General features: G+C 40.3%; 1 protein-coding gene and 1 long non-coding RNA gene across 3 annotated transcripts in view; both read left to right on the top strand.

Moving 5' to 3' along the window:
* Positions 1-27,875, top strand: part of LOC309615225 — a 92,865-nt gene that overhangs the window by 8,678 nt on the left and 56,312 nt on the right. The gene's annotated exons all lie outside the window — the stretch shown is intronic.
* On the top strand, positions 858-26,049 carry ERICH5 (glutamate rich 5; the record flags this gene model as incomplete). Of its 2 annotated transcripts, none has more annotated exons than XM_082364413.1 (3): positions 858-984; positions 16,962-17,864; positions 19,361-26,049. In XM_082364413.1, 3 exons carry the CDS (start codon positions 927-929, stop codon positions 19,471-19,473), a joined length of 1,074 nt encoding a protein of 357 aa, XP_082220539.1. In that variant the 3' UTR covers positions 19,474-26,049. The 2 variants fall into 2 exon arrangements, with proteins under 2 accessions (XP_082220539.1, XP_082220538.1); XM_082364412.1 differs by having other exon boundaries at positions 927-984; positions 16,932-17,864.

Raw genomic sequence — 27,875 nt, 5'->3', positions numbered from 1 at the left:
CCGCAACAAGAGAAGCCACGGCAATGAGAAGCCCGCAGACCCCAACAAAGAGTAGCCCCTGCTTGCCGCAACTAGAGAAAGCCCGCACGCAGCAAAAGGTTAACATCACCAATAATAGGGCAAATTGACATCATGTGCCCTTTATATGAATCCACAGACAACATAACGTCTGCCCATTCCAGACAAAACTGCATCACCTGAAAACAATCATGAGGAAACATCAAACTCAAACTGAGAAACTTTTTACAAAATAAATGGCCTGTTCTCAAAACAAAGAAAAAACAAAACAAAACAAAAAACGAAAGACGAAGAAAGACTGATGGAACTACTTTAGTTCGTTAAAGCAAACTAAAGAGAGGCACGACACCTAAATGCAATGTGTGGTCCTGAGTTGGACAACTGACCACACCTGAAGAGAGAGTGGACTAAATAGTATGTTATCAACGTTAAACTTCCTTGTGGTAACAGTACTGAAGTTATGTAAGAAGACTGTCATGACATATCTAGTCACCAATCAATAGCCACTGGCTACAATCGCCTCCTCCCCTCCCCAGCGATTTCGCGATGATTCAGATGAGCCCTCCCAGGCCTTCGCCCTCTCTCTCCCTGACATCACCCTATCCCTGCTGAAGCCCTTTTCCTCTCTGCCTTTCCCACCCTCTCTCCACCTCCTCCTCCCTACCTGGCTCCTTCCTTGTCTCTGTCCTCTTCTGCGTCCTTGCTGTCCCCACCCTGGCTCCTTCCCCCAGCGAGCGGCTCGCTTTCCTTTCCAGGCTTGCGCTCTGCAGCCGCGGGAGCCGGCCGCGCGGAGTCGGAGGAACTGGTGCTGAGGCAGCGGTTCGCGCGGGATCCGGACTCAAGGACCCAAGCCCGCGCGGAGCTGGGACAGGGGGCGCGCTCGCCCGCCGGGCGCCCTCCTGCCCGCGATGGGCTGCTCCAGCAGCGCCCTCAACAAGGCCGGCGACGGCAGCAGGCCCCGCAGCGGTGAGCAGGGGACCGGGCCCCACCCACGCCCGGGCGTCGGGCTTCGGGTCGTTTGCTCCCCGGGTGTCCGTCAGGTGCGTCTCGTGCCCACGCGGCCCGGCAGGGGGCAGCTCCTCCCTGAGGATGCGAGTGGAACCCGGAGCGGCGCTGCTGTGCCCCAGGATGCGGCGGTTCCCGTGAGCTCCGCCGCGCACGTTGCCCCGCGCGAGAGCCCAGGCGTGGGGAGGCCCTGCTGGGGGGATGTGAGCGCGGGGAGCTCGCCTTAAATCCCTAACGCGGTCAGCCACAGAGTTCTCTTAAACAGAGGCGGAATTGCCTCAATTTACGATAACTGCTGTTAATCCCTTAAAACGTACGAGATTTCAGATTACTCTACAGATGGGCATTCACTCCAGCAAATAGGTTCCTGCACTTTTAAAGAGGTCAGATACATTTTCCTCTATCCTTGGCTTAAGTATTTCTTGACGAATATGCATGTGATAAAAAAGAGGTCTTCACTGAATCCTATATAGAAATTCAACACGTATTCTAAGTGTCTACTGTCTGACAGCCAGGTGCTTGGCTAGATGCTGAAGGTATTCAACGTAACTGACCTTACTCTTGGGGGTTGAGGTTGGAAGAGACAGACAACAAAAAAGTTAAACAAGTGATTGGAGGGAATGTTACTCTTGGGGAGGGACAAAAGTGTCCAACGGATGGAAGAGGTTTTTTAATCCTCTCAGAAAAGAATGAGTAACCTTGTTTTAAAAAACATTTTATCGCCAGTATAAATAACCATCCACATGAGTCACACCGTTTCATTTTTTATTCATGCTTTCATTGCTGGTCTAAGTTTTCGCGGATGCTGTTCTGAAAGAAATGTTAAAACGAGTGACAACCAGTTGCATAGAAAATTAATTAATACACTGCATAAATTGCTCAATGCACATCTCGAATCAATCAACAGGTGTATTTTGCTTCTGACCCTCAGTTAGACAGTACTCTCTTGTAATTGGATACTATTGTATGTTCATTAGCATTTCAACTCCATGGTCTTGGAGGCCCCATAAATAATTCATCCCTGTTTCTGTAGCTCACAACTTCTTTAAATTCTGTGTACAACCCTAAGCCTGTGTTTATGTGCTTTTAGATAAAAATAGTCCAAGGTTATTAAATGTCCCGTACATGCATTTACTCACTGTACCCCCAGTGCTTAACAATGCTTGGCACATGATTCTTGAATGAACTACTTCATTTAATCCTTATAACAACGCTTTGACTAAGTATTATGATCATCCCCATTTTACAGAGAAGAGTAAATAATTTGTCCAAGGTTGCGGGGCTCCTTGAGAGTCAGAGCTGGGCTTGGGACTCAGGGCTGTGATTCTAGAACTTGACCTTTTATCTGTTCTTTTCCTCCTTAAACCAGTTTGTGATAACTAGATTTAAACCTGTTTTTGTCTCAAATCCCTCTGGTTCCCCATTACGTGTGTGGTCATCCATTATGCAAACAACAAAAGAAATATAGTAAAGTATAATAGAGTATTTATTATAATTTAATAAATTTAATTTAATATTATAATAGAGTTTATTATAGAAATATTATAATACATGCACATAATATATTAATATGATATAAATATAATAAATATTATCACAAGTAAAATATTTATCCCTAAGTAAGAGTCAGTAAAATATGAAGTTTATATTTGCTTCCAAGTTTAAACTAGGAATATTTGGAGGACATTTAGCTTTAGAGATATTTTCAGCAGCTACATAGATGCAGAGAAGTTTCCTGTGCCCTCCCATAGAGCTACAGATAATCTTCATATCATAAGAGATTCTTTTAAAATTCACAATATCAACCTTAGAACTCCATGAGTTAAAGCTAAAATACATCAACTAGCCTGTAGACTGGATTTCTGTTTGTACAGTTCCGCCTAACAATTTTCTGTAACTGGCTTAAGAACTGTTATACATAGTGCAGTATTAGCCTAGAAGCAAAAGCATCATAAAATAATGGCTTGGACTAGATTACCTCTAAGATCTCTTACAGCTCTAAAATCCTGTAACACTAAAATATGGAGGTATAATACTTATTTTCTGGGCTCCAACGAATCAGATAGTTACTACTGATTAGGTAGCTGTTAGGCTGAATAGGAATAGTCCATACTATTGATCGCGTGCAGACATTTGCTCTGACCCATCAGACACCGAATCCCACTGAGCTGCTTTCCATCACCTCCAAAAGATGACTCACTAGGGAAAGAGATGTGGGGGGAGGGGACGAGGACAGAGGTAGAGACTGGCCTCCGGTGTAAATAATTAACCAGTGCTACTCAAAGTACAGAACAGAGCCTGGTACGTGGTAGTCACACATAGATTTTTACTGAATGCCCTGAAATGTGTGAGGAAAGAGGCTTTTCTTTTCCAAAAGACAACTAGACAGATTGAATTTGGAATTTCTTGTGTTCATGGAAGCATGTTCTACATATTAGGACAATTTTTGGTCCTTTCAGTGCCTTGAGGAGCTGATGAATCTGAACACAGAGATTCTGTTGACTTCATAGACATTAATGGACCCAAAGGTTTCCAGGTGTTTGGCATCCAAACCTTCCTCCCTGTGCTACCAGCCCCCTGCTTCTAGGTGTGATTACTGTTCCACTCTTTTCTGATATAAATGCCATCCGTTTCTGGCAGACTTCTTCCTGAGATTTTATAGCTTAAGCACCAATGTGGACAGAGTAAACAGATGGTAATTATTGACAAATTCATTGCTAGGTTAATGTGTACATTTCCACTGACAGCTGTTATCATGTGTTTGTTCTTATCTGAACTCTCACTAGCTGCTTGGAGTTCACACTGCTTAGGTAATAGGATGAGGGTTGAATTTCACAGATATGTGAATTGATCTTTGTACTGTAGAAATACCTTCAGTCATCAACCAATATTTTCACACAGTGACATTTCAGTCCTAAGTAGACAAACACTTCTCCTTTGTAATTGAAGAACAAACATCATTAACATTAAAATGAGTTTTATAGGCTTTTCTGGCATACACATATTATATAAATGGGATTACTTTCATTCAAGTGCTAGAAGTCTCTGGACTGAGTCTTGTATGTCTATGTCGCCTGTAGAGCTTGGCACAGAGAATGCTCAGTAAGTCTTTGTGGTGGGCCTGATTATTACATACAGCTAATTATAATGGAATATAAGAACTACGTACATGGTTCAAAAAATTGAAAACATTTGAAAAATGCGTACAGTGAAAAGTATACCCCCCACGCTAGCCCCACCATCTGCTTAGTTCCAATCACAGCCATGGGTAAAACTTTTATTAGGTTTTTTTTTTTTTTTTGTATATTGTTCCAAAGTTTCTTTATACACTGCCAATATTATTTCCCTCTCCCATCTTTATTCATAAAATATAGTGTATTATACCTATTATTCTTTACCTTGTTTTTTCAGCTAAAAATATGGAGCTCTTTCTATAATCTGTCTATAACATAGAGTACTTCTTTCTCCTTTTTTACCCTTGTTTAAGAATCCGTTGTGTAATTTATTTACCCAGACCGCCAGTGAGGGACATTTGATTTGTTTCCAGTCTTTTCCATTGCAAACAAGACTGCAGTGAATTCCTTTACACATACATCATTTTGAAAGTATGCAAGCATAACTGTAAGACCATTTCCCAGAAGTGGCATTACTAGGTCAAAGGGTATGCACATTTATAATTTTGAGAGCTAACTGCCTAAATGCTTTCCATAAGGGTTGTACCAAATTACACTCTCATCAACAACATAATACATCTTTTTCTAAAATTGAAGGCTTTTGACATTAGTTCAACCTCATCAAAACATGAGCATGGAGCAGAAATCAGGAGACAAGGTAGGATCACCCAGTTGGTTTCAGATGTCTCATGTAATCCCCATAAGAGCCTTAGTTTCACCAAGTACAGCTAGAAAACTGCAGCTTAGGGAGGATAAGTAACTTGCCCAAGGTCTCAGAGCTAGTAAGTGATGGACCTGGGGCTTAAGCCCAATGTGTGTGCCTCCGAAGCTCTTGTTCTTTTCACAAACTCCAGTTCCATCTGGGTCCTGTCCTGGTTCTGCTAGAACTCATCATGTGGCTGTCCACGAAGGAGAAATGCAATCCATATCTCTTGAGGGGGTGGTTGGGTCAATGGATGGACTGATGGAGATGGGAATTCAGGGGGATGAGAGTACGACTGAGAAAAGCAGAGGGAGAGTAGGCATCAGGACCCATGGAATAACAAAGACTGGAAGGTAACATTGGCCAAGATGGACTTGAGAAGACAGGATTGGGTTGTGAAGAGACTCTCCTAGTCATGCAGGAAAAGATCAACCCAGCAAAACAAAGCTTTATTGTGTTCTATGAAATCATTCTTCTGTAAGATTGCCGCACGTCCCAGCTCACATGTACACTTTCACTCTTTCCCTTTTGTGTTAATGTTTTACAACATCAAGTTTAAAATAAAAAACCAATACTTGTGAGGGTTCCTGAAAGGCTCACCAAAACTGATTTTAAAAAAACATCAAACTTGGCCAGGCTTCGAATCCCGGTGTACATAAGTGTAGGTAGTACAGGTAATTATTTTGTTTTTTTAAAGTGAAATATCAGAATATAGCTCTCCAAGTGAGTGTTAATGTCAGGGAAGTATCATGATGGCCTCAGAAGCTTCCTTACTGTCCCGGAGCTATTGCTGTTGTTCACATTCCTTAAACCCTTCCTTGGGAATTGCCATCAGGTGTTGGAGTTCATTCTTTTGTGTGTATTCAGGGGTGTCAGAGCTTCATCCCTTTAAGGATGAAGATTGCCGGGGGGGGGGGACCCGGGGACCCCAAAAACCCAAACCAAAACACCTCACATTGTTTTTAACAGCTAAAACGCCATAGGCATTACGCTTTATGAAGGTGGGTGAAATAAGCCAGGTGGTGCTAGCATGCTGAGAAACAAGGGTGGTCATTGGAGATGGAGAAAAGAAAGGGCAACCTGTGTCATGGGGTCAAGTTCAGCTGACCCCATTTTCTTCTCCGTGGAAGGGCCCAAGGGGCTGTAGGGTCCCCAGGACTACTGCACTGGGCTCTGGTGACATGGTGACTGTGTGGCCGTAGCCCCACATCCAAGAGAGATGACCCTCTTTTCTCAGACGACACAATCAACAGTCCTTGGGCCTCTCCTCCAGCCTGACTTTTCTAATAAGACAAAAGCCCCCGAGGCCTGATAACATGCTCTTTATTCATACCAAACACTTCTCAACTTTCTAATCTGTATGGCTTCACTTGCTTTGAGATGAGCAAATTCATATTAGGCCCGTTTAGATAAGTGACAGGTCCAAATGAACATTAAGTAGGAGAGGCAAGATGTAAAAAGATGCAAGAAGCATCATGACATCTCTGCTCTATCTATATATTTTCCAGGTCACCGAAAGTCACATTTCATTTATATACAATTTACTCTATGGCCATGACAGTATAATTCAAAGTGGACATCAAAATAGCACCAATTAACATCGTGTAAGACAGATAAGTATAAAATGAACTTGACTTCGTAGGCTAAAGATTGAAATGACTCTTGGTCAAGAGGCTGCTCAACAAGCCTCCTCTACGACCTGAGCCCCCAGCCTCGGCATGCTCCTTTGTGGCTGTTCCAGATTCCTCTCCCCCAGGTCCCCCCATGCCAGGCTCCTGGGGGTCAGTGATAGACCTGCCTCCTCTTCACTAAAAGAAAGGCCCTTGCGATCTGCTTCTTTCCCCTACAGTCATAAGGATGTACCATCAAATCAAGTATTCTTTTTTTCTTATCAATTAATTGTCTGCTCCTTCCACCAGGACACTCATTTGGGGACAATACTTTTTCAAGCCTGTAATGTGTTTGTCTTTATACTCAGTGAAAAGGCCCTTTCTGCTCTCTCCAACAAGCAGCTTTTCTTTAAAACCTAGTCCTAAAGGGTCCCTGCAGGATGAGAACATCCCACCCTTTGCAGACTGCCCTGCTTCATCTATCTTTTTTTTTTTTTTTTTTAGTAGAGGGATGACTTTTTTTTTTTTTTTTTTTTTATGGCTGTGTTGGGTCTTTGTTTCTGTGCGAGGGCTTTTTCTAGTTGCGGCAAGTGGGGGCCACTCTTCATCGCGGTGCGCGGGCCTCTCATTATCGCGGCCTCTCTCGTTGCGGAGCACAGGCTCCAGACGCGCAGGCTCAGTAGTTGTGGCTCACGGGCCCAGTTGCTCCGCGGCATGTGGGATCTTCCCAGACCAGGGCTCGAACCCGTGTCCCCTGCATTGGCAGGCAGATTCTCAACCACTGCGCCACCAGGGAATCCCTGCTTCATCTATCTTCTCAGCCTTGCCCAGCTAATGCTGCTCTAGTCTATTTTTGGTGACAGAAATACACTTGTCCCTGTATTATATGTATCACAGCTTCCCAGCCTGTGAGCATGGGATCCAGTGTGCCAGCCTTCCTCCCAGCCTCTAGGGAGGCAGGGTTGGGATGGTCCGAGCCCTCCGGGTACAGCTTTCTCCATGTGCCCCGTGTGCTGCACAAATACCATATTCTATGTGTGCTGTGACATTAAAGAGATGGGAAGCCCTGGGCTAGGCCTTCCAACTGCTCTATCGCTTTCACTAGTAGTTTCTCTTACTGAGAGAGAACATTTGCCTTCAGCCATCCCAGTGAGGACCTCTGTTGAGATGCCCTCCCCAAACCGCCCTCCTTGCTTCTTTCTCACTGTCATTGGTAATGATAAGGAACTTTTTTCCCCTCCTTATTCTTATCCTTTTCCACTTTCCTAAGACTGATAGGAACCACATAGTTTCCTTTGGCTAATTTCCTTTTCCTTTGTTTGCCCTGGAGTAGCCTCTACAGACTAGATGGCTTTTTGTTTTTTGTTAATTTATTTTTATTTTTGGTTGCATTGGGTCTTTGTTGCTGTGTTCGGCTTTCTCTAGTTGCAGCGAGCGGGGGCTACTCTTCGTTGTGGTGCGCAGGTTTCTCATTGCGGTGGCTTCTCTTGTTGCGGAGCACAGGCTCTAGGCACGCCGGCTTCAGTAGTTGTGGCACGTGGGCTCAGTAGTTGTGGCTCGTGGGCTCTAGAGCGCCAGCTCAGTAGTTGTGGCACACGGGCTTAGTTGCTCTGCGACATGTGGGATCTTCCCGGACCAGGGCTCGAACCCGTGTCCCCTGCATTGGCAGTTGGATTCTTAACCACTGTGCCACCAGGGAAGTCCTCTACAGACTAGATGGTTATGAGAGGCTATAATCACCTGTACACCTTGAATTAGTGTGTGTGTGTGTGTGTGTGTGAGAGAGAGAGAGAGAGAGAGAGAAAGAGAGGTGGAGGGCACACGTGAGAGCAAGAATTTCAACATACTAAGAGACAGTATAGAGTTCCAATTTAAAATGTGGGTCTGGAGTTGACTGTCTGGGTTTAAATCCTGGTTCAGGATCATTTATTAGTTGTGTGACTTTGAGCCACTCAACCTCTTTATGCCTCAGTGATGTCATCTGTAAAATAGGATTAATAGTAGTTCCTATTTCATAGAGTTGTCCTGAGGAATAAATGAGTTAATACTATAGTGTACCTGGAATGGAACCTAAATATTGCCTACACCAGGGATTGGCAAACTGGCCTGCTGGCCAAACCAGCCCACCACCTGTTTTTATAAATAAAGTTTTATTGTAACACAGACATGCCCATTCACTTACACATCGTCTAAGGCTGCTTTCTCACTACGATGACAGATGACAGAGTTGAGTAGTTGCAATAATGACCCTATGCCTGGCAAAGCTGAAAATATTTACTGTCAGTCCCTTTACAGAAAAAAATTTGCTGACCCCTGGCTTGGAATATTGTCTAGTAAGTCCTCAATAAAAATGATCAATTAATATCAATTTTAGTAAATCTCAATTTTTATTGCTTTTCCAAGATCAAGTTTTGTTTTTTCCCTCAAGATCAAGGTCTAGATCTGAATTTGTTGATTTTCTGATCTTTTTTTCTTTTTAGTAAATGTGTTAAAGGAAAGTGACAAAAATACTGTCAGTAATAGCAAAAGTGGTACAAAAATATTCAAAAATCACAAAAGTGGTTATGTGAATGGCCAAGTTTTATGAACATTTTTCTAAGGCTTCTAGAGCTTATTTTGCTAGGTTACTTGCTCTTGTACTTTTGCTACTATAATTTTTAAAAAATAGACTTGATTTTAGAATAGTTTTAGATTTACAGAAAAATTATGAAGATAGTACAGAAAGTTCCCATATAGTCCACATCCACTTTCCCCTATTATTAACATCTTACATTAGTAGGTACATTTGTCACAAGAAATGAACCAAGCTTGATACATTATTATAAACCAAAGTCCATACTTTATTTTTAAATTACTTAATTTATTAATTTGTTTATTTTTGGGCTGTGTTGGGTCTTCCTTGCTGTGCGTGGGCTTTCTCACAGGACACCCACACCCGTCAGTTCTGTGTGTTCGTCATCCACTTTAGTCTCTCCTAACTAATCCCATCATGCCCTTCCCTGATAAACCCAGAGTGCTGCCATAGATAAGCTAACTATCTGGGGATCTTATTAAAAATACTGATTTTGGTTCAGTGGATCTGGGCTAGGGCCTGTGAGTCAGCACTAAAACAAAACCCAAAAACCTCCCAGGTAATACTGATGGTGCAGGTTCTGGAACCACAATTTGCTTTAAAGCACCTAAATCTTCAAAGTAGGATCACACTTCCTTTGGCTCACATCTGAGCTCTGCTACTCCGAACTATGCACCCTTCCTGGATAAATGTTCTTAATCTTTCTGTGCCGTATTTCCTCAACTATGTAATGGAGATAATAATGGACTTACCTTGTGGAGTTGTTGGGAAGATTGAATGAGATAATCCCTATAAAGCTCTAGGCACAGTGCCTCAATAAATGTTAGCCACTCTTGTTCCTAGTGAAGCATCATGGACCAGGCCTGTTTAGGTTGGTGAAGTGTCACAATTTATACATATCAGAGACATAATCTTCACTTTCTCTCTCTTTTTCCTTGTTCACTGACGAGTCTTTGATTTTGTAGACTGGATTTCTGCTCAAATGTTGGATCCCCATGTACCAATAATGACCATCAGTCAATGAAACTTGCCTTTTTTAGTACAAATAGTGTTGATAATTTTTAAAGTGATGTTTTATGCAATCACTGTAAAATACCTTTTTTGAAATAAGAGTTTATCTTATGGGAGTCTAGAAGAAACCAAAGAAAATGAAACTAGAAAATCATATCTGAAGGTGGTGACTATTTGTCATGTTTGATGACTGGCTCTGTAGCCCTTCAATGTCAGCCTCTCCCCTAGACAGAAGCCCCCCATCTCCATGTGTACTTATCAATTATTCCAGAAGTATCTTTCCAACTACACGTTCTTGTTACTCTGTAGTTAAATTTCAAAATTAGATTTACCTTCAAACTTTATTGCATTTACCTTGTGATATCAAAACTAATTTTAGGGACTTCCCTGGTGGCGCAGTGGTTGGGAATCCGCCTGCCAATGCAGGGGACACGGGTTCGATCCTTGGTCTGGGAAGATCCCACATGCCGCAGAGCAGCTAAGCCCGTGTGGCACAACTACTGAGCCTGAGCTCTAGAGCCTGCGAGTCACAACTACTGAGCTTGCGTGCCACAGTTACTGAATCCTCCGTGCGCCTAGAGCCCGTGCTCCACAACAAAAGAAGCCACCACAATGAGAAGCCTGTGCACCGCAACAAAGAGTAACCCCCGCTTGCTGCAACTAGAGAAAGCCCATGCACAGCAATGAAGTCCCAAAGCAGCCAAAAATAAAAATAAAATAAGTAGATAAATTCATTTAAAAAAATCTAATTTTAGATATGTAAATTCAGGTAGTTCTACTAAAAAATGAAAGGTGGTTTGTCTGATTTTTATTTGTCCTCTGTAGAATTTTTTTGGCTAATGGTTTCATACTCCAGTTACATGGGATATTGCATAAATTCACCTCTCTTCAAAATGAGTGCCTTTTTAACATCTATTGACTGATAGAACACACCCTTGGGGATTAACATTTGTGCCAAGGCACATAAGGACAGTATCTTTACATACTTTGATGAGGGAGAAGGGCAAAAACAGCTAGAATAGCACCACTGTTAGCTCCAGAAATATTTGTTGTATGGATGGATAAATGATGGAATGGAATTGAGGAGAAAGCAGAGAAAGAAAATCAGAAGATGAGTGGACTCTTCCCTTAGAGCAGACTCATGCCACATCCCTGGTTCCCAAAGCTCAAAAGCTACCAGAACCTAGAAATGGTGGCAGCAAGGGAAAATACCAGGATGCCCTTTCTCATTGATTCTCTAGAAAACAGCAGACAATCCAGTGAGGTCTTTGGGATGGCTGATATGCCCTAGCCATGGATTAGGAAATATTGACCTCAAGTATTTCTCCTTGCTGGGTAGAAACTTTTCATTTGTGATTAGGGTGATGAACTGAGTAGAAAAGCTTCCACCATAATGTGAATTTCAGGTATGTTAGTTCTGGTTCTAATCCCTTCTGTAATGTTGCCTAGTATTTAATTTCTTTGTGTGCCTATCACAACGGTGCTTGCAACAAGGGTTCTGTTAGTTCAGCTGTCACAACAAATTTGTGCAGGGATCAACTTACAACAGAATCAAGAGAGATAATGAGCACCAAAGGATTAGGCCCAGAGCAGTGTATGATTTGATAAAATGTAGGGTTCAGAAAACAGTCACACCCTTAAACAACTTCGGGTGTGGAAACAATGCATCTGTCCACAATATTTATTACATAATAATACAGATTAGGCATAGAATGTCTCCTGTTTGTGAACAAAAGATCTCACTGCTTTTCAAGTTAGAGTGCTAGAAGAAATGATGTAGAACCTTCTTCTACCTCAAGGAGTTATCCTGGGGATTCACAAAACCATGTGGACAGAGTGTGGAGACCCTTGGGTAAGAGGTCGTGCATAGGTACCAAGCTGTGCTTAATAAGGAAGTAGCTATTATTTGAATTTCCTTGCAGACAGTAAAGTCTAGGATGGCGAGGACCAGATCTTCCTTGTTAACTGCTGTAACCCTTGTGCTTAGCCCAGAGCGGGCATATAGTAGGCACTTGATCAATACTTGATGAATAAATGAAATCAAAGCCAACAAACAGAATGAAGCATATTTGTGTATATAAAAGCTAACAGTGGCCTGTATTAATGCCAGTCAAGTCCGGTCAAATCATGGCTGACATGAATACTACTTCACTCTCTATCAACAATCACGATTTAAAACTTACCATTAGTAACAACAGAATTTTATAGGTCAACAGTGACAACGTTACAGTGTTTAGGGGACTGTTTATCCAAGCTCTTTAATGTTACGGTTCATTCTTTCTGTTGCTGAATTAGCTATAATTTATTGACAGGGCTACTGCTAACCCACAGAGGACCTTTATGAAATTAGAAAAAGCTGCCCTTCCCACCCCTGATGCATGCAACCTTGCTGGTGCACACAGGCTGGACTTCATCTCTCCCTCGCCCCTTCAGCGGGACACACCCCATGCAATGAGAAACCTGCAGAGCCGTTTGCTGCGTCCCTGTTTACTGAGTACCTTCTCATGTCACATACCATGCTGAGTAATTACACACATATCTCAGAATTATCAATGATCCTAACAAGCCTAAAAGGCAAAGATAATATCCCCATTTGATAGATAAGGAAACTGAGGTCCAGAGAGTTTCGTAACTTGTCTGGATTGCACAGTTAAGTAAATGATGGGATAAGGAGTCACACTGAACATCAGAACAGTCTGGAATGCCCTGCTCCACCTGAAGAGGAAGGAGCCCAGATGGATCCCAAAATTGTACTTCCCTCAGCAGCTGGGGATAAAAACATTCCGTAGCATAAGAAAGGAAGTTTTGTGGTCACTGTAGTCTTTAGTATTGTGTTCTCTGAGAGACGGTTTGAAACAACCATTTGTTTTCCAACCCTTTTCATTTATTCACTCTGATCTTTCTTTTTTTCTGAATAGGCTCAGAGAAAGGTACCAGTATTAAGATGAATGGAATTACCTTCCCTTTCTGTGTGTCCACCACGGTCTCTTCCTTGCTAGGGCTGGCAGGTGAAGTGTAACGCTTTCCATGGCTGGCTGGCTTGGCGTTCAGGGGGTGCCAGTCGCTGTGCTGGTGTTTTCCAGGTATTAACTCGTGTAATCCTCACAAAAGCTCGACTGCTTCTCTTCCCACTCTACAGGTGATGAAACTGAGGCACAAAGAGGCTTAACAAGGCTAGTAAGTGGAAGAATGAGGTTTCAAACCTAGTACATTGGAGGTGTCATTTTCAAGATCATAAGATCTCTGTCCTCCCTTTTAGAGCAGATTACTCTCTTCTATCACATAGGAAAAAGAACTACTGAGTGATTAGTGAGGCGTTATTAACTCCGAAATACATTTATTTCAAAATTCAGAGTGCAGTTAATCAACATGAATTACAAAATGAGTGTGTCACTACACTTTTTTCGCACTTTCTCTAATTGTTGGTGATCATTTTAAAGATGTTTTAGCTTCTGGGGCTACCTCAGAAAAATGTTAGAGACAGTGACTTCTTTTGTAATATTTCCCAGCTTGGTTGACTATTTTCAGGTTGCAGTATAAGAATATTATATGTTGAGGACATTTCCCTTCTTCACGTATGCCAGTAAGATTAGAAAAAGTATATAAGAATGAAAATCGATACTTTGATCATGGGCATCAATGTTCTAGTTATGGCAAAAATTGATAGATCCTTTGGAAACTTAAGACACCATGTGTGTATAAATAAATTTTCACAAAGCTTTTGGTTTTAGGGGAAAAAAACTTGACTTAGCCTAATAGCATAATATGTTTTTCAAAATATAAAATTGAGTGGCTATGATTTGGGTGTGTCAACACATTTTTTTCCTTCAAGCTTTCTGCTCTAGAAGAATGATGACAATAGAATGCACCCACAGCTGGCACAGCTGGATGAAAATCATTCGTCTCATTTAACTGACGGTACTGATCACTGTAATAACTATTTTACCAGAAAATATAATTTGGCAGACATCTGTGATTAGCATAATAATACATTTCCTTGTCAATTCCCTAAGGCAGCCATCACCTAAACATCCTTTGTGTGATATCTAAATGAATTATCTTGTCATAATGAATTTCTTTATAGGCCTGAGAAATTGCTTCTGTTAAGTTGCCTTCTGTGCTATTAATTTGAAGGCTTCGTGCATAATGAGGCTGGAGGGGGAGGTGAAGGCTAGCCTTCCTCCCAGCTCTGGACCCCAGGCCCACAGCCTGTGTCCTGTGTCTCACAAAATCCTCTCTGAACTCTGCTTCTCCAGCTTCGGGCTCTAATTCCTTTCCACGGGGGGGGGGGATTCAAACACAGTCGCAGAGGTAGGGTGGGAGACTATTTGATGTGAGTAAATGTATTAAAAAGAGAAACAATTGGCAGTGAAATGAAGTAATGAGAATACATAAACTAAGGACGTGAAGATCCATGACAGTTACTAACTCAGGGGAAAAACAAACAAACAAAAAATGTTTACACAAGTAATAGTTCACTACATGGCTCAGTTCTTCATAGCAGACATATTCATTATGTGTACATATAACTGAATATCGATATAACCCAAATTACAGCATGATTACTATTGTATTTTTTTTTTATTTTTTAAAAAATATTTACTTATTCATGTATTTGGCTGCATCGGGTCTTAGTTGCGGCACGTGGGATCTTTGTTGCGGCATGCGGGATATTCCATTGCAGCGCACAGGCTCCAGAGTGCACAGGCTAAGTTGCCCCACGGCATGTGGGATCTTAGTTCCCCGACCAGGGATCGAACCCGCGTCCCCTGCATTGGAAGGCGGATTTTTAACCACTGGACCACCTGGGGAGTCTCATGATTACTATTTTAAATCATTACTAATATGCAATTACTGAATTGAAAGGAAATGTGAATGTGTAATGGGAGAGGGTGAAGGATGATGGAGGTGCGGGAAAAAAAGAGCTAAGTCTTTATTTTCCATAGTGGGAGTTAGTTGAAGTGCCCAAACTAAAAAATAATGAAGTAGCGATTCACTTAGAGATATAGGAAAAAAAAGTATCCCTCCCAGACAGCTAAATTTGACCCTAGAGGAGGGGAAAAGAGAGAGGAGACCTGAGTCTTAGTTGTATATCTGTTTTTTTTTGTTTTGTTTTGTTTTTGTAAACGGGATGTCTTTTTTTTTTTTTTTTAATTTATTCATTATTTATGCTTGGCTGTGTTGGGTCTTAGTTTCTGTGCGACGGCTATCTCTGGTTGCGGCGAGCGGGGGCCACTCTTCATAGCGGTGCGCGGGCCTCTCATTATCGTGGCCTCTCTTGTTGCGGAGCACAGGCTCCAGGTGCGCAGGCTCAGTAGTTGTGGCTCACGGGCCTAGTTGCTCCGCGGCATGTGGAATCTTCCCAGACCAGGGCTCGAACCCGTGTCCCCTGCATTGGCAGGCAGATTCTCAACCACTGCGCCACCAGGGAAGTCCTTAGTTGTATATCTTAACTTACATTAAATAAGCAGGTAACTCTTTAAACTATATGCATATATAACTGGGGTCAGGGGTAACTTAGGGAAAAAAAGAACAAGAAAAGATGAAAAATTATCTTTGGGGGAAAAAAGGTAGAAGAGGAAATACATCACCTAGAGGCCCATTTTAACATGCTGGTTTATCTTCTTCCAGTATCTCCCCCTCTGTTTGCTTTTCCTGTCTTTCTCCTTTCCAATGATCAACATTGCTATAATCATACTGTATATAAAATTGATAGCTAACTTATTGAGCACATAATTGCACAGCAGACCTTGTGCTAATATACACTTTATATCCATTATTTTATTTGATTAACCCAACTGGGAGTGCTGATTTTTTAACTGATTATATAATAATTATTTTATTATTTTAGCATATGGTCTTCAGAATCATCTTTTGCATGGTACAGTAATATTCCACCCAATGGATTATTGATCTTTCCCCCAAATTATTAGACTTTTAAGCTGTTTTCCAGATTTTGCTGTTATAAAGAATACTGGGATGATATACTTTCCCCCAGAGCATTTCCCTGAAGTTTATGCTTTTAGGGTAAATTTCCAGAAGTAGGATCACTGGGTCAAAGAGTATAAACATGTTGCCACATTGCTTTCTTAAACTCTCCAGGGGGCACTTATGCATTCATTGTTTAATGTGATACGATGCCTCTTGCAACTCTGACGTAGGTAGGAGAGACAGATTCACTGCCATTTTATATACATGATTATTGGGAGCTAAGTTCCCAAGGTCACACAGTTGGGGGAAGAGCCAGAATTAAAATGCATGTTTCCCAACTCTCTCTTGATTTCTCTTGTAACCGGGACCCCCAAATGAAGTGAAACTCAGGCTGGACTGTGCCTGCCACTTTCTCTCCCAGACATCTTAGTTTTGACCTAGTGGGGCTTCTCTGTCATGGGACCCTTTCCTTTCACTGAGGGCCATTCTGCTTTAGGGGGAAGGTAAGACCTCTCTAGCAGCCCAAGGACCACTTCTTGGGCTATAAAATCTTCTACTAAGCCTAAGGAGGAGAAAGGGTGGGACAGAGGAAAAAGCATGAGGGGACAAAGGGTACTGAATTAGAATATGGGACAGGAGTCATGAGAAGGTGCCCAACGACCAAACAGGAAAAAAACCCTGTGATTTTGGGGGACCTTCATGCTTAAGACTAGGTATTTGAGCTGAAAACACTAAAGAGATTGGACTTAGGGAATGTTAGGGTCATGGTATGGCCTCTCTGTACTCAACTGTACTGTACCCAGGACTGTCTTGAACTGTTAAATCTACTTCTTGATAGCAATACGCTTTCTCAGGATAGAAACTAAACAACAATTTGTATTTTTTCTTTTCAAATGAATGATAAAAAGTAACTTCAAATATGTATTTTTCAACCACAGAAGAAAGTGAGTCCTGCTTTGTCCAACCAAAACCACGTACACTGGGAAGAGAATCTACGTTATATGGCAAGGTACAAAAGGAAAGCCTTCCTCGACTAGAAAAGCCCAAGATTTCAGCCGTGTCTACAGCTAATGGTGTTAAATCCCTCCATGAACAGCCCCTGGCAAAGGATGCTGCAGACCCACCAGGATCCACAGAGGAAACTCAGCCTCTTAAGGGACTGAAGGAGTCTGGGCCACCTCAGCCAGGTGGCAAAGATGATACTCCAGGAGCAGGAGAAAAGAAGGACGTGGAAGCTGTGACAGAGGCTCAGCCTTTTAAAGGAAACGCTGAGACCGAAGCTTTAGGAGCAGAAGCCGAGAGTCAACCTTTGAGGACAGCGGGAGAGAGGGACTCTCCTGGAGCAGTGGAAGGTACTGAGAATCCACAAGCTGCCGGAGAGATGACACCTCGAGGAACAGCTGAGAAAATTCCACCTCTGGAAGCAGCTAGAGAGCCACAATCTCAAGAAGCTCTGGGGACGGATGAACAGTCCCAACTCCCAGAAACAGTTCCCAAGGAGATGGAATCTCCAGAAATATTGGAAGGAAGTCAGCTTGTGGAAACAGCTGAAAAGCAGCAACTTCAAGAAACATTGGGAGAAGATGAGCAGTCCCAACTTCTAGAGATGATTCCCAGAGAGAATGGAACACCAGAAGTATCAGACAGAAGTCAGCTTATGGAAACAGCTGTCAAGGATGATTTGCTCCATAAAACTCCTGAAGGTCCAGGAGACATGGAGCAGATCCAACCTGAAAGAATAGTTGGAAACATGAAACATCCAGCAGGAATTCTAGAGACAGGGGCAAATGTGGAAACGGTCAGGAAAATTCATGCTAACGAAGAGGACCAACACGATGAAGGTAAAAGTCATGCTGTCACAGATTCAGGTTGTTTAGGTGTGCTCCATAAAAGATCATCTCTGGGGGACAGGGGTGGCTGACACAGTCCCTCTAGTTTCTGTTTCCGTGGTTGAAGTTCATTTGACCCAAACCAAAAAGGCTTCCATACTTGAAAAACAGGCATTTGACTTTCTGGCACAAATTTTCTAAAACATAGTCTGTGTTCAGATTTGTAACCTAGAGCTTCATTGTTGAATAAAATGGAATATTGAAGGAATGTTAAATTTCTGAATTTTTCCAAGTTCACTCTTCATCAGGCCCCATGTATGGCACGAGGGTACAAATTGAAGATGGTCAGTGGAGGAACTGACTTTTTAATGAAAGAACACACAAATGACTCTTAGAGTGTCATTTTCATCTTTGCACTCTTATCCTTGGAAAATTACTGTCAGCCTGCTCCTGTCCTCCTATAGTCTTTTTATCTTTATTAGAAGACTAGAGAAATGTACTATGTCTTAGCAAATAGTGTTTTTTTTAATGTACTTTACCAGTATAAAGCAAATGGTATCTATACTGTTCTTTATTGGCATTATAATAAAAAAAAATCTTCTAGGGCAGGATTTACATTTCGGTAAATTTGGGCTTCACCCTACAGTATAATCAAGTGAAACATTCATCCGTTTTTTAATTCTCTCATTAGTTAATGCAGCAGTTTTTGAGTGTCTAATCATCTGCTAGCTGCAGGAATAAGGGGTAGTCCCTGTTCTCAAGGGGCTCACAGTCTAGCGGGGAGAAGGCAGAATTTAAACAAAATACTACAGTCTACTGAGGTAAGTGCTTTAGTGAAGGTATATAAAAGTGCTCTGGGAATAACAAGGGAGAAGCAAGTAAAGGTGTATATTTGTTACATCAGGGTTGGCAAACTCAAGTCTTTAAAGCCTAGGATCATGACAGTGGGTGAAGTGAGGGGCACATGTAATGCTGTGGGAAGCCCCGGGCACCTTGGTGAACAGGCGCACAATCCTATCAAAAGAGGCAGCTGCTTCTGGGCTCCACTCAAAGCATGGGGACCAGTGTTGCCCAAAGTGACTTCTTAGGGAAAAAATTGTATGTGCAATGGCCAGCCTTTTAAATGTTTAAACTCTTTAAAAGTTCAATGATTGTTTTCTTTAAACACCAGAATGACCAAACAAGACGCTTTCTGGGCACCCATAGAACACATTTTGATTTAGATATAAATGGAACTTTCTATTTGTAATACGTTCTACTGTCTTTCTTGGGTAATTCTGCATCCTGATTTTATATAAGAAAACGCCAGGACTCGGAAATGGTAAGTGACATGGGCCACTCTGAGGATCTGAGAGACCCAGGGCAATTGCCTTTCTTGACACCACCAGAGAAACTTACCGTCTAGACCTAAAAAGCAAGAGCTGCCCCCCTTGGAAACCAGCTGCGGGGCACTTTGTTGCTAATGCTAAACAAGTATCTCTTAATATCACTTTTGGTTACTTTTCCAGGTGAAACAGGAGAAGAGGTTGAAACAAAGATGGAGAATGAGAAAGTAAGTGAAGGGGCTGAAACAAAAGAAGAAGAAACAGGAGAAGCTGTGGGTCTTTCAGCAGCCACGTAGATAGGTATGGTGATGGAAGGGTGAACCGACACAGCGTATTATAACAGAGAAGACAGAAAGCGGCAGTGAAGTTTGTGGTTACAGATCTTATCTTTCAACATCTACATCTTTTATACAAGGAGTGTGGTTATCATGTTCTTGATTACATTGTTCCATAAAACTGCTAAGCTGTGAACAGTTTTTCTAGCTACTTACAATTCAAAACTACAAAAAAAAAAAAAAAAGAAAGAAAAGAAAAAGAAAACTACAATACCCAGAGCCAATACCAACTAGGGTATATGTTCGTTTAAGAGTGTGAGGGTGTTTTCTTCACTGTGGCAATGGGTCCATTCAGTGTAGAAAATGAGACCCTAAAAGAAAGTATAAACCTTTAAGTATAGGTGGCTGGAGAAAGGAGTTAGCAGAGTTTAGGGAGCTCATGATAATAAAGTCATACAGTTGGAATTAGGATGGAGTAAGAATGATCAACAATAACCAGGCAAACTATACCTAGTATTTCTTTCCTATCACAGAATTTAGAGCTGGTGGGAACCTGGGAAAGTATGTCATGTAATTACCTTCTCACCTTAAGTCTATCTACTACCATACATCCTTATTGATCATGGTGTATTAAATATGGTAACAAAATTCTTCTTAAAGGAATGCAGACTCTGGTGCTGTTATAAGATTAGGTATTTTCACAATGAAAGGTTACACATGTTTTATGTGCCATTTTGAATCGTCTAGTGATTTTATACTTATGTGAGGTGTTTCAATTGGTGTTACCCTTTTGACTGACATTAAAGGTATTTTAAATTAACTGACTTTTAAATGTATTTCAGAGGCAACAAACAGCAAGAATTAAAACCTAGATTTGTTGCCTATGTGGAGTCTATTCCTTGGGCCCTATTTTTTTTGTTTTTAAGATTACTCTGATTTAATATTAGGCTTTAGATGTGGAAAACAGCTGAAAAATCAAGATTTAAAAACCATTTATAATATTTCATTTGTGTTAAAATGATACACCATAGAAAGTCACTTTTCAAGTATTCCTCCAAAGTTGCCAAGGGATTTTGGTAAATGATGATATGTGAATAATAATAATGATAGCAATCTTGCCCACCAATGAGTGCCTTGTGTTTATGAATATCAGGATAGAATTATATTCTGGAAACATTTTGTAGTTTTATCTTATTTGTAAATATGTAGTTTAAAGATAACCGCTCAGATGAATTAACTAGACTCTTTTACTTTAGCTTCTGTATTAAACTGACTATTAAGATGATGTAATTAATTTTAAGAATATAGGATAGAGGGAAGAATTATCATCCTTACTCTGATTTTAATGTTAATGTTTCTGACTTTAAAGAGTTGAGGTAGCTAACAAGAGGAGTTACTTGAGTGGATGACTTCATCCTTCCTGCAAAGTAAAGAAGCTGGATTGTGATTTTATTGAGAACAAGGATTGTTTTATGTGTCTTTGAATTCATACATTTAGCTCTTTTAATGGGACATGATAGGTGCTTGATAAGTATTTGTCAAATCAATAAATGAATAATAAATACCAAGTGTTCCCATTTACACTTAATTCATTAAAAAAGAATATAGAATTCTTTATATATTGCATTTGAAATATGAATTTGTGTGACACTAACGTTTTCATTCCAAAGCTGCTCAAGGTTAGTAAGACTATATATTTGGTGCAGTTCCAAAAATAGTAATAATTTGAGGTCAGAAAGTTACATAACTCAGAACTGATATAACATCTTTCAAGCTACATTTTGTAATCCAAAGGTGTTTTTCCTGACCCAAAGGTATTTTTGTATAGATATCTAGTAAATAGAAAATGTCAGAGCTTAGTGTAAAATATGATCACCTTAAAAAGTGATTGTACTTTGTATCAAATACTGAAATAGTAGGATTCATTTACTAGGCATAAAGGTCCATTCTCCATTGTGTGGATTTTTAAAAAAATCTGTAACATATGTTAAAGAGATCTCTATTCAGAGCTCATTCTTGAAAGAAGTCTTTCTCAAAAGCATTATTATATAGTTGTAATGTAAAAGTTTTCAAATTACTTATTAATACCATTATTTTCCATAATAACTAAAATCATTTATTCTCAGAAAAATTTGGAAATTTGTATAAATTTCTGATACTTTCTATACTTTTGTCTTTGGCCTTTAATGTGGTTACTAAGACATTTTTAGAAATTATTCTTTTAGATAATATTAATAACTTTGTAATTCAAAACCTATAAAGAAAATTGAAATGTTCCATAATATTTGAATATTCCAAAATTAAAACGTTTCATCTAAATAATCTGCTAATTTATTTTTTTAAACAAAATTAAAGTAATAAGTGCCTGTAGTAAAACTCAAATAATAAAGAAAGGTATAAAATGGGAAGTAAAGTTGTTCCTCCCATATCCTTTAGTTCTTCTATGAAAAGATGATAAAGCTTCTTGTGTTTACTTCCATAAGAAGGTAATGTAGGGACTTCCCTGGTGGTCCAGTGGTTAAGACTCCGTGCTCCCAATGCAGGGGGCCTGGGTTTGATCCCTGGTCAGGGAAGTAGATCCCACATGCATGCCACAACTAAGAGTCCACCTGCCACAACTAAGAGCCCGTATGCCTCAGCTAAAAGAGCCCGCATGCTGCAACTAAGACCCGGCACAGCCAAATAAATAAATAAATTTTTGAAAAGGGTAATGTATAAGCCAGGCTATATGGATATGCTAAAACAGAAGTGTATGCTTACACATCCACATTTTAAAACACAAATGACGGGCTTCCCTCGTGGTGTAGTTGTTAAGAATCTGCCTGCCAATGCAGGGGACATGGGTTTGAACCCTGGTCTAGGAAGATCCCACATGCCGCGGAGCAGCTAAGCCCATGCACCACAACTACTGAAGCCCGCATGCCACAACTGCTGAAGCCCGCGCGCCTAGAGCCCATGCTCCACAACAAGAGAAGCCACCACAATGAGAAGCCTGCACACCACAACGACGAGTAACCCCTGCTGGCCGCAACTAGAGAAAACTCCCACTCAGAAACAAGACCCAACGCAGCCATAAATAAATAAGTTAATTTAAAAAAAAACCACGAATCACTATTTTGTCCTTACATTGTGAAAAAGTGCATGTAAAACCACGAATCCATCCTTTCCTCTGCTAGAATTTTTTTCTTTTGCCCAAAACTGGTATATAGACTTAGCATAGCAAAGTGCATTCTAAGTCCCCAGACTCTGAGGGGAGTTTATCAATTTTGCTTTCAGATTCAAAATGCACAAGTTGGATAAGGCTTGAGCTATTTATAATGAATTAATAGAAAAACTACCATCAGGGCTGGATTTTCCACTGGATTTTCTAATTCCAGTGGCCATACAACCACTTTGTAACCCAGTTTTGTGATTAAGATGATTGCAGAATTCTCTGTATCTAGCTGGGAAGGAAATGGTGAACAAACGATTCGCCAGCTGGTATCCCCATTAGGGAGTGAACGTTGGCGTTTACTGACAGAGGGTGGTGGTTGCAAATCTAGGAAATTCCCAATCCAGACTCCAAAACTCTTGGCCAGATGTGCTCTGTACCATCTCCTGATACCAAGCAGGGCCCTGTGGGGCTCCTGGGCACAAAGACTTTCTGTGTCCCCCATTTCTTTGATTACAGGAAACAGCCTTCATTCAGCCTCCATGACCTTCCCTGAGTTCCAGCGGGCAGATTCAAGCAGTTGTAATTAGGGAAGGGAGGGGATGCGAGACCAGGGAGAAACAGTCAAGAGTAGCCTTGGGGCAAGGCTCTGTTTCCCCATCAATGGATGCACACAACAATATCTTTGAGCTATTTCGCAGATACTGAAACCCCCTCCAGGTGAAAGAAGTTAACGATTAACGATGATATGCTGCCCACAAGCATGTAGACCGCAGACCAGCTGGACCTGAAGGTTGATGATGCCGACTCCTACTTACCTCACCACCAACCCATCAGAAGAATGTCCATGAGCTGATCACGCCGTATTTGAACAATTACTATAAAACTTCTATCTTCTCCAAGTGAGGACACACAGTTTTTTGAGGCAGGAGCCTGCTGTGTCCCCCTTTGCCTGGCAAAGTAATAAAGGTATCCTTTTCTACTTCACCCAAAACTCTGTCTCCAAGATTTGATTCGGCACCGGTGTACAGAGAAGCTGAGCTTTCAGCATCACTCCTGGGGGACCCACAGGTTAGGAGTGTGTGGCCAACATGTGACCTCATTGCTTTTTTCCATTTAAACTTTGCAGTAAGAGTCCTAGCATAGCTAATAGCCTTTGAGCAGTCGAAACACCCACGTCATTATTTAAAAAAAAATTTTTTTTGGCCATGCGGCACGGCTTGTGGGATCTTAGTTCCCTGACTAGGGATCGAACCCAGGCCCTCAGCAGTGAAAACACAGAGTCCTAACCACTGGACTACCAGAGAATTCCCCATCATCATTCTTAACAAATGCTTTATTCCACATTTGGCCTTGAGTTAAAAATGGCTTTTAAAGGAAAATATTTCTTTTCCACATTGAAGTAATCAAAGAGTGTTGGGTGGTCATAGTGAAATAATCTGTGCTCTTTTTGTAAATACAATAGCTTCTTAGCGCATCTAACATTACAATCATCTCATTTTTATAAAGCTAATCTGGTGACCCAATTCTGAATTGTTTCACAAAAGTCAGCAATGTGAACATCATAAAGCCATTCATGTAGCCCAATACATCCGTTGGGTGAAAGGAGAATGAACCTCTAATAGCAAGGCATGGCTGTATCTGAAAAGTTGAAAGCATTTGCTCACAAGGTGTCATTTAATCTAAAACTTTGTCAGCTCCTCTTGTCCCCAGAGCTTATAAAGTTAACGAGTGAGATTGGTTGTAATCGCAAGGTTTTAATTGCAGAATCAGTGTAATCTCAGAGAACTGTTGACAGGTGTGGAATTTCTCTTTTCAGTTCTTGTTACTTTCAGCAAAAGTTAAGGAATTCCCTGTCAGTGTTAACCCATATGGAGTCAAACTGGAGACCTTCAGCTTTACTTCAGAAATACCACCCAGCAAATGTATTGGGCAATAGTTGAGATATTGCAAGTTAACAACCATATCGTTACTTCCGCACCTAATGAAAGAAGTCCCCAGACATCAGCCAGGCTTTAATAACTTTTGAAGGTCGAAGAGGGGCCAGTCTGTATTATGTTAATGTAAATTACCCTTTCTGTTTAATAATGTGCAACTGATGTGAATAAACATGTAACTCTATCCACTACTGGGACAGAGATCTGCAAGCCTCACCAGTTTCCAGAAAAAGAGTTCTGAGAAACCAGTTAGGGACAATAATTTTGGTTTGAAATCTGCCTCATTTATTTTTCCTTGTAAAATATAGGTAGTTCTCAAATTTTTCTTAACAAAATAAAAGTAACTGTAGCAAAACATAATTCATGCTATCATATAAATTGATGAAAAAAGTAATGCATATTATACTGAATCAATTTATGTGACCCTGATTCCAAATACTTAAAAAAAATATATTCAGTGATAAAGAGAAGAGGCTCTCCACAGCAGCTGTACTGTTGTAGAGGGGCTTCGGGCTGGGAGGGAGCTTCAGCCCCAGCACCTCACTAGGAAGACACAAGGCCCAAAGGTGAACTCATAGCAGTCCACTGTGAAAACAAATGAAAAGTTTATTTCAGCCAGTGGTTATTTAGTAGATCAGTATGGATTTGCTTCAAGTTTTCTGGATATCAGAGCTTTGTTAAAAAGTGTTTTTTTTTTTTTTTTTTTGGTAAAAACACTGCTTCTAAGTACTTGTATATGACACAGTGATTATTTAGGTAATAATTGCAAGGAAGAACTCCTTTACTATTAAAATAATAATTTTTTCTTAGTAAAAAATGAATACATGTTCATGGTAGAAACTTCAGAAAATATAAACTTTAAAAACAGGAAATCTAACATTACACATAATACAATCAGTCAAAAATCATGTTGATGCATCTGAGGGATTATTATTTTTTTAGTGTTGCAATAACAAGTTAGCCAAAGCACAACTATTAATAGAACTTTATGTCTGTTGAACTGCTGAGCATAGCACTTCTGGATTTTCCTCACTGGAATCTATTGGAGATAGCAGGTTACAGAGAATGTTCCGATAATCCTTGCTATATTAGTAAATATTGATGAGTGTTATAGAGAGAGCAACTATGCCCAAGTATATTAGCACTTAGCTGACCACAATTTATGATAACTAATTTTTTGATATCTTAGGAAAAAACAAACTAAAAATTTTATTTGAAGTTATTGTTAATGCTTTCTAATTGTTGACCATATGTTAGTGAAAAGATTGTAAGCTCTTTAGAGAGCAGGAAAAGTGCCCTACAGGGCCTAGTACAAATTTTGCACTCTAAATAACTTGTTGATGACAAATGCTCTTTATTCTTATATAATCATGATCATTTCCTCAGAACTGAATATAATTGGCTATAGGGAAAATATGGCCAAAATTTTTATAAAATTATTTTGTACTGCTGGTTCAATATTTACAATTTTGATTGAATGTTATTAGAAATAAAGTGTTTGAAAGCTTTTCTCTGTATTTATGTGAATTTTTGTTATAGAAACGTATTACTTTTGACTCATTGTGTCCTTCAGAAAGAAAAGCATTTTTTAAATTACCCACTCCCTCAAAGGTAACGAGTATGACAACAGCAGGGAAATATGGGTGACTCTTTAGATATTTTATGATCACTTATTTAATGATAACACACTTCAAAGAGATTGCTATTTCTTTATGTTTGAAAGGTTAACGTGTAATGTGTTCCTTTTCACGTTTAACAAAATCATGATTCTCCTTGTGGAAAGAAGACTCAAAATCCCAACCCAGCCACTAACAAACTAGCTTGGATACCAGCACTTTATTTCCAGCTTTCTCATTGTAGGGTTAGAATTTGAAGTCATGACCTATCTGTAACTATGCCCCTTAGACCGTGACTGGCCAGAGTAGTATCTGATTTCCTGGCTACAGTGACTGGTTTAGGAATGCATCCCTATCCTGGGCTGGACCAATCAGAGGCTTCTCTGAGACTCTCTTGGCAGAGATATCAGGAAATGATGTCTTTCTGCTGGGTTAGTACCTTGGTGGTCTCTCTCTACCTTGGTGGCCCTGCAGCATCTTCCCCTAAGAGACAGATGGAGCCGGGAGGTTTCTGGAACACACATAAAGTCAGCTGTACTCTGGATTTCTCTGTTACATGAGCCTATGAACTCCTCTTTTTTTCCACCTATACTAGTTGAGTTGGGTTTCTGTCACATCCAAATAAGAGCCTTAATATTAAAAGTAGAAAGAAGTGTCGTAAATGAGCTGAAGAAAATATTAAATATGAGAGCAGAAATTAATGCTAAAGAAAAGAAAGGTAATAGAAAGAATCAAAAGAGCCAAAAAATGGTTCTGTAAATAGATTAATAAAATTGATAAACTTCTGGGCAAGACTGATTAAAAAACAATAGAAGCACAAATAAACTATATTAGATGAAATGAAGGCACTTGAATACAGATGCAAGAGATTAAAAAGGTAAAATTTAGATGAAGTGTGCAAATTCTACAACAATGTAAATGACCCCAAACTGAAGTAAAGACTAGAAAATCTGAATGTTCCTGTTACCATGAAACAAATTGAATCAGTAATTTAAAATTTTTTCCCAAAGAAAATACCAAGCCCCAACAGTTTTATAGGTAAACGCCATCAAACATTCAAGGATAGATATTTACAACCATAAACTCTTTTATAAAAGAAAAAAGCCAGTCTCACAGATGAACATAAATGTAAAGATCTTAAACAAAAAAAAATACATCATTCTGAATTTGAGTGTATAAAACACACATTATAATATATATGTTGACCAAGCTGAATTTATCTAGGAACGAGAGGTTGGTTCTACATTATAAAAAATTCATTACTATAGTTGTATTTTACCATATGAGCAAATTGAATGAGAAAAATCATATCATGACCTCATAGATAACAGAAAAAATTCAACGAATTTCAGCAACCATTTAAAACTCCAATGTCACCTTCTCACTGACCCTATTAAACCTGCAATCCCCTATACTCTCCAACTCCCCTTGCTTTGCTTTTCCCTATAGCTCTTAACATTTTAACATAATTTTTTGTGTCTGGTTTTTCTTTCTTACTTTAAAAAATTGTGGTAAAATATAGATAACAAAATTTACCATTTTAACGGTTTTTAAGTGTACAATTCAGTGGCACTAAATACATTCACAATGCTGTGCAACCATCCCAATTATTTCCAAAACTCTTCCATCTCTTCCAACAGAAACTGTAACCCATTAAGCAATAGCTCCCCATAGCTTGCTACTCCCAACCCCTGGTAAGCTCTAATCTATTTTCTGTCC

This window comes from Balaenoptera borealis (assembly GCF_965194805.1).
Source record: "Balaenoptera borealis genome assembly, chromosome: 17".
Taxonomy (NCBI): Eukaryota; Metazoa; Chordata; class Mammalia; order Artiodactyla; family Balaenopteridae; genus Balaenoptera; species Balaenoptera borealis.
This window is presented reverse-complemented; position numbering and strand designations above follow the sequence as displayed.